At 29.9% G+C, this 7,500-nt stretch overlaps 1 protein-coding gene across 14 annotated transcripts in view; it reads left to right on the top strand.

Annotated features, from left to right (window-relative positions):
• The window catches only part of srbd1 (S1 RNA binding domain 1), a 157,169-nt gene that overhangs the window by 72,320 nt on the left and 77,349 nt on the right, over positions 1–7,500 (top strand). For all 14 annotated transcript variants that reach the window (XR_012389162.1, XR_012389163.1, XR_012389164.1 and 11 more), the window contains one exon: positions 5,067–5,158. Coding sequence is in view for 11 of the 14 variants with exons in the window: in XM_073920697.1 (XP_073776798.1) it covers positions 5,067–5,158 (92 nt within the window). In the remaining 3 variants the exon portion in view is untranslated. The remainder of the gene's footprint in view (positions 1–5,066; positions 5,159–7,500) is intronic.

Here is a 7,500-nt window from a genome sequence, read left to right on the forward strand (position 1 = left end):
CTTTTAATCTTAAAACTGTGTTAGTAAATACTGTAAATAACATCATGTTCAAGTGTTGTTTATTTCTAGTTAATTTATTTAATTTAGACTTGTATTTATTCAATTTATTATTGTAAAGTATTAATTAGCTTTAAATGTATAAACTTTTAATATAATTTAATATTGTAACCACTCTATAATAACAACAACTATTATTATTATTATTATTATTATTATTATTATTAATAATAACAATAATAATAATACAAATAACAACAACAACAACAACATCAATAATAATAATACAAATAATAATAATAATAATAATAATAATAGTTGTTGTTGTTGTTTTTATTATTATAGATCTAAGTTTAAAATATAAATCAGCAGACTCAAAATATCTATGTCCAGGCAGAAATTACAATACATTTTCTTTTCATATTTATTGGCATTTCGTTAAACCCTCATGCAAATGATAACTCCTGTATATTCACACAACCAGGCTTTTCTTCTCAAGAACACTAAACTTCTATCTGCAGCTTTAAAGACACTGCGAGTGTATCTGTTCACCCTGTAGACGGATCTGATGAATGTGTTTAATTAGAACATGTTTGGAGGGCAAGTATCAAAGATTGTCTCCATCTCTGGGTGTCAGCCGGTGGTCATCAGGAGGGCGGGTGGGGGGTGGAGATGGACCAGCCTGGAGGACCATGATGAATAACACTGACAAAACCACAGTTACTTTTACTGTTGGAGGCGGGCCGGCCGTGACTTTGCCCACAGACTCTCACAGAGACATGATAGTCCCCAGAGTGCAAGTGGATTTGGGTGTGAGTAATGGAGTGACCGGCAGACATTGCAGGATGCTTTTGTCTTTGTTCTGCAGTCTTGTTGTCCAACTAAGCTAGACTTTTACATGTTTAGCTGTGCCTTTTAATGAAGAGAAGATGTGATGCTTATCTGTGTGAGAAACAATTCAGGGGTTGCTTACTTTAACCCTCACTCGCTTTCTGATTCATTTATATGGGGTGATGATGATGTTTTCAGTGCTGTAGCTGTTGTCCTGCTCTCTTGGACACAATGCAGAAACAGTCTGGCCGTTTAAAGACGACTCTCTATCAATTTATTTCTTTTGATAATAGCTGACTTGATATTCACACTAAATCTCAAAAATAAATGAAGCTATAGATATTTGTAATTATATTCAGTTGTTTATTTTTAGATATTTATATGCTATTTAGCTTTGAAATTTTCTCATAATAAATCAATAAAAACATATAAATAAAATAAAACATATTAAGGGAAGTAATCTGTTTGAGAAATAAATGAAAATATGACTTAAAAAATCGATTTACTGTTTTTTTAGTGATAAAAAGAAATATATGGATTATAATCAATAAAGGAATGAAATTTTACTAGTCCATTTAAAGTCAGAAATACAGTGTATTATTATTATTATTATGATTATTATTATTATTATTATTATTATTATTAATAATAATAATAATAATTAATTGTAAAATTTAATGATTATTGTTATATTGAACTATTGTATTATAAATAATATAAGTATAACCTATGTTTTATAAATAGTTCTTTTTTATATAATTATATTATTAATATTGCTTTTAAATTTTTATGATGATGACGATGATGATTATGATTATTATGTATTATTATTAATATTATTATATTAAACTATTTTATAATAATTATACATATAACATTTAAAAAATACACATGATACTTGTTGTTATTATTATTTACCATTATTATTATTATTAATATTATACGTCAACCAAAAATGTATAATAAAAACAATCTTTTATTATTATTATTATTATTATTATTATTATTATTATTATTATTATTATTACTGGTATTAATAATAATAATAATAATAATAATTTATTGTAAAATTATGATTATTGATATTGTTATTATATTGAACTATTGTATTATAAATTAATATAAGTAAATAAAGGATTATTTTTTAAATAATTATATTATTAATATTACTTTTTCATTTTTATGATGATGATTATTATTATATTAAACAATTTTATGATACATTTTTATGAATATAACAGTATTATTTTTTAAATGCATATGATACAGTGTTTTTATTATTATTTACTATTATTGTTATTATTATTATTATTATTATACATGAACCAAAATGTATAATAAAAACAATCATTTATTATTATTATTATTATTATTATTATTATTATTATTATTATTATTAATAGAAGCATGTTACTTTGTTAAATTATTATAATTATTTCATTTGTAAAAATATTTTTACTATTTTTTTATATTTATGTATTTTAACCTTCCATCATTGAATTGCTTCAATAACAACTTGCTTTATTAAAATTCTTACTTATGCCATTTTCATATGCGAGCAGGTTTAGTTTGGTCATTTATCTAGGCTGGCATGTGTTTCTTTCCTAATTAGTTAATAATCTTGCTAATAACCTGCTCCACCTTGACCTCGGGTCATACGCCAGTGTTTGTTAGTACTCTCTTCATGCCCGATGTGTGAGCTGTGGGAGGCCGAGGAAGGAGGGCGAAGGGCTCTGATAAAAGAAGAGAACGCCAGTCCAACTGGAGGTCCGTGTCACAAAGCCTCTGCGTCCTGTCAGTAGGATGATGACACTAATTGGCAAAGTTACCCAAGCTACCCTTGGGCACCAGTACAGAGGCAGTGTCTGTAATAGAGGCAGCAGTGCTGATCTGCCCTAATTCTTTTATGGTCATTCTGTAAGAGTGTGATTATCATGTGCTGAGGACATTTAAAGACCCCCTGCTGATGTTTGCAGAGAGAGGACCGATTCACAACTTTGGTTGGGATTGAATGAAAGTGTAGATGCAAATACAGAGTCAACATTGATTAAATAATGTCATTGGATATATATATATATATATATATATATATATATATTATTTTTACATGTTGTTTATTTTTTTATTAATTTATTTATTTAATTGGTTTTCTCATACTTCTCATTTTAGATGTGCATATTGAGTGAATCCAAGGAATCTTTTTCATGGAAGTGCAAAAATGTATATTAATTTGTTTTGGGGTTCAGAAAATATGCATGAAAGACTTTTAATTTAGGAAGGAAAAAATAGATTGCTTTAAAATTACTATTGCATATCTCTAGTAAAAATCAAATAAATATTACCACATTAACTGTCTATCTATCTATCTATCTATCTATCTATCTATCTATCTATCTATCTATCTATCTATCTATCTATCTATCTATCTATCTATCTATCTATCTGTCTATCTGTCTATCTGTCTGTCTGTCTGTCTGTCTGTCTGTCTGTCTGTCTGTCTGTCTGTCTGTCTGTCTGTCCGTCTGTCCGTCTGTCCGTCTGTCCGTCTTTGTAATTTATCTTGTGCATTTTATTATAGTCATTGCTGTTAAATATATTGCATGAAAGTGAAAATGTGTTTTAAATGTTTATTCGTTTTTTTTTTCAGTTGTTTTTTCAAAAGAAATGCATGAAGTGACCTTTTAAAAAGTAAAAAAAAATATGACTTAAGACATACTTTTGTTTTTATCTAGTGAAAATATTACTATGTAATTATTATACATACACATATTTTATAATGTTTTTTGTGTTTTTTTTTAAGTTCTGTTTATTCCAGTGTTTTTGGTTTAAATATATAACATTATTTTTTTAATATATTCATTTATTATGTTACATTAATCATTATTTTCTTTCTTTCCCAGCTGTCTTTTTTCCCCGCTCTCTAACATTTATTTTGGGTAAGGTAAATAATACTGTAGGCAAGCATGTTTAGCATGGAGTCCTCTAGATGGCAGTATTGGCCTATGTTTTTAGATTTTCCTTGCGCTGTAATATTACCAGATCATTTGATTGTACAAAGTGTTTGTAAACCAGTTTAACCTCTAGTTTCAGATAAAGGAAGAAAAAAGAGGGCCATTGATTGACCATTGATTGAGCTGCAGCTCCCACTTATTTCTATACTATAAATCAGTCTTGAGTGACGAGCAGCACAACACACACACTTTCTCTCCTGAAATATTCAAGGTGTAATTAGATTACATTACAATAAATGATTAAATTACAGGACAAATTATTCGCAAAATGGAAGTAAACTGTTTATCATATTTGTTCTCTTTCATTTTATTGCTAATACAGTATTCAAACTGAATATGAAAACAAACTAACAAAAATAAGCATAACCTAATACAAAAGTAGGAATAATACATGAACTAAAATAAGTAATCAATATAACTTTACTTATATTTAATTAGTAGTGGCAATAGTGAATAATAATGAGTGTGAGTGCGCGTGTGTGTGTGTGTGTGTGTGTTTGTACAGTATGTGTGTACTGTTTGTACTGTTCTGTAGACTTATTAAACTACTTTTTTGGACTTTCTGAATACTATCTCAATCAAACTTTTTTATTAGTAGTGTAGTGTAGTGTAGTGTGTGTGTGTGTGTGTGTGTGTGTGTGTGTGTGTGTGTGTGTGTGTGTGTGTGTGTGTGTGTGCATGCACTGTTCTGTAGACTGTGTCTAAACTACTTGTTGGACTTTCTGAATACTATTCCAATCAAACTGTTTCATATGTAGTGTGTGTGTGAGTGCATGCGTGCGTGCGTGTGTGTGTATGTGTGTTCACCTGTGTCAACAACAAACAGCAATGGCTGTTAATTTTCCAATGAAAAAAGGGCTCTATTGCTTGTTTGCCGCGCATAGCTGTTGTATCTAGTGTTTCCCCATAGAAACACACATATTTGATGTCTCCATTATCTGACCCCTCTATTTCAGGTCTATCAGGTCTAGTAATACTCCAATAATTGTATTCAGGTGTTTCTTATAAATGTTTAGTGCAACTTCGAATAGGGATCAGAAACACTGCCTACACTTCAGTTCCTCAAGTATCCATTACAAGCTTTCTATGGAAATGTATTTAAATACAGTCTTTGGTCTGTTGCCTCGTAGACATACTGAGGGAGCTTCTTAAGTTCAGCGGGGTCTTGGTGAGGGTTTCTCTCTGATTTCCTTGGAAAGCTTATTGAGTGTGTCTTTGTTGTTTCAGCATAACAGATGAAGCAGGCGCGTCCATTTACAGCGTGAGTCCTGAGGCCGTTAAAGAGATGCCTGACATGGATCCCAATTTAAGGAGCGCAGGTGATTTACATACTCCTTTTATGCACACACACACACACACACAAAACTAGTGATCCACTTTTTTAGTGCTGGGTGAAATTAATCGCTATTAATCAGATCCAAAATAAATGTTTTCTTTAATATATTTTTATAACAATGTGTATGTGCGCTGTGTATATTTATTTTGTATATTTAAATACACAGAAATTGTATATTTATATATAAAGTATATATGTATATAATACAAATTATGTATACATTTAAATATCTTTGTGACAAAAAAGATTTGTATAATTTTATGTTAATGTATGTGTTTGTGTAACATATACATTCTAAATATAGAAAATACACACACACACACACACACACACACACACACACACACACACACATATATATATATATATATATATATATATATATATATATATATATATATATATATATATATATATATATATATATAGCGATTAATTTTTTCACAGCACTATTTTTATTAATTTATTTTTTGTTTTTTATTTCATGTGCCACTATCAAAAGATTTTTGATATCAATGTCATATGTAAAGCAGATACATGAGTACTAAAATGTATATACAACAAGCGATAGAAGCTCTGCAAATGAAAATTATTTACATGCAAAAAGATGTGAATATGGGCATCATAGTGGCGCAGTGGGTAGCACAATCGCCTCACAGCAAGAAGGTTGCTGGTTTGAGCCTCGGCTGGGTCAGTTGGCATTTCTGTGTGGAGTTTGCATGTTCTCCCTGGAATGGTTTCCTCCGGTGTCCCCCACAGTATAGGTGAATTGGGTAAGCTCAATTGTCTATAGTGTATGTGTGTGAATGGGTGTGTATTGATGTTTCCCAGCGATGGGTTGCAGCTGGAAGGGCATCTGCTGCGTGTAAATATATACTGGATAAGTTGGGGGTTCATTCCGCTTTGGTGTTCTAAGATTAATAAAGGAAATAAGCTGAAAAGAAAATGAATGAATGAATGAATGAACATGTGAATATGTGCTAAAAATCAATACACATAAAAGGGATGCACTTCAGTAGTCACATCGCAGAATCTTTAATGTCAAGTAAGTTTAATTGTTGACTGGGAGCCACAGTTTGGAATGTATGCGATTTGTGGATTAATTGTGCAATTAAAGTTCATAATTTGCCTTTGATTTTTTTCTGTTAAACATATTAAGTGAGTTTAAAGGATTCAAGCTTGAGAAACTATAACATTTGTAACATTAATTACATGTTATTTATATAGTGAAGACAAGTGCCATTTTGCATTTGATTTTATTTATGTTTTAGTTAGGCTGACATTAAGACTTGTCAGAATAATCTAGTTTATAGTTGAATTTAAGTAGTTTATAAGATTTTACACTGATGCACTGCCCTACAAAATCACCTCAACCGTTCTGAAATGACCAATTCTTCTCAAATTCCGTCTGGTTAAATATTTTTCATATAATATATTCGTAACATACAGTATATCAGTAAATAAACTAAATATTACAATGTCAGGTTTTCCAATATTGTGCTGCATTTTTTTTTGTATTTTGTTTGGCTTGAATGGTCCAGTTTATAAATTATTGTGCAAATAGTCCTATCTTGGTGATTATGAACAAAGTCGATTATGTATTAAAGGGATAGTTCACTCAAAAAATGAAAGTTCTGTCATCATTTACTCATGCTTTGGTTGTTCCAGTCCTATATACATTTCTTTGTCCTGCTGAACATAACGCAAGATATTTGGATGGATGTTAATTACCAAATCGATCTCAGGAACCATTCACTCAAGTATCGGTATGCTTGGTCTGTGTGTTGACTTTTAAAGTGACCGCAGCTATTAAATTCCAAGGTTCCCATGGGTCATGGAATTTCTGGAATATCATGGAACTTTAAAAGATTTATTTCAGACATTGAAAGTCAGGAATCTTTCATTTTATTTTGTTCAAGTCATGAATTTTTGTTTGTTGCTTATTTTAAGCTTTTTATAAACATAGTATACATATAACATTTACTTAAAAGTTTACATTCACAAAAAATAAACAGATAAAATAACAACAGAATAATAATAAATAATAATGACAACTTGAAAAAAGATAATCATTTTTTTTAAAGGATAGATAGATAAATAAATAAAACTCCAATATAACTACATCAAAGCCCCTGGCGACATTACAAAGATCAAGTAAATATGTTTCGATTAATGCCCAGGTCTGTTGGAAAATATCTGATTTCATCTGCAAGTCTGCTCTCATTGTTTCAAATATATATATGCCTTTACATATCAGGTCATGTTCTTCATTTGGTGCTTTTAAGTCTCATCTGTCTCTTGCCTTTTGATTGCAATTAATCTTAA

This window comes from Danio rerio, chromosome 13, assembly GCF_049306965.1.
Source record: "Danio rerio strain Tuebingen ecotype United States chromosome 13, GRCz12tu, whole genome shotgun sequence".
In the NCBI taxonomy this organism is placed as follows: domain Eukaryota; kingdom Metazoa; phylum Chordata; class Actinopteri; order Cypriniformes; family Danionidae; genus Danio; species Danio rerio.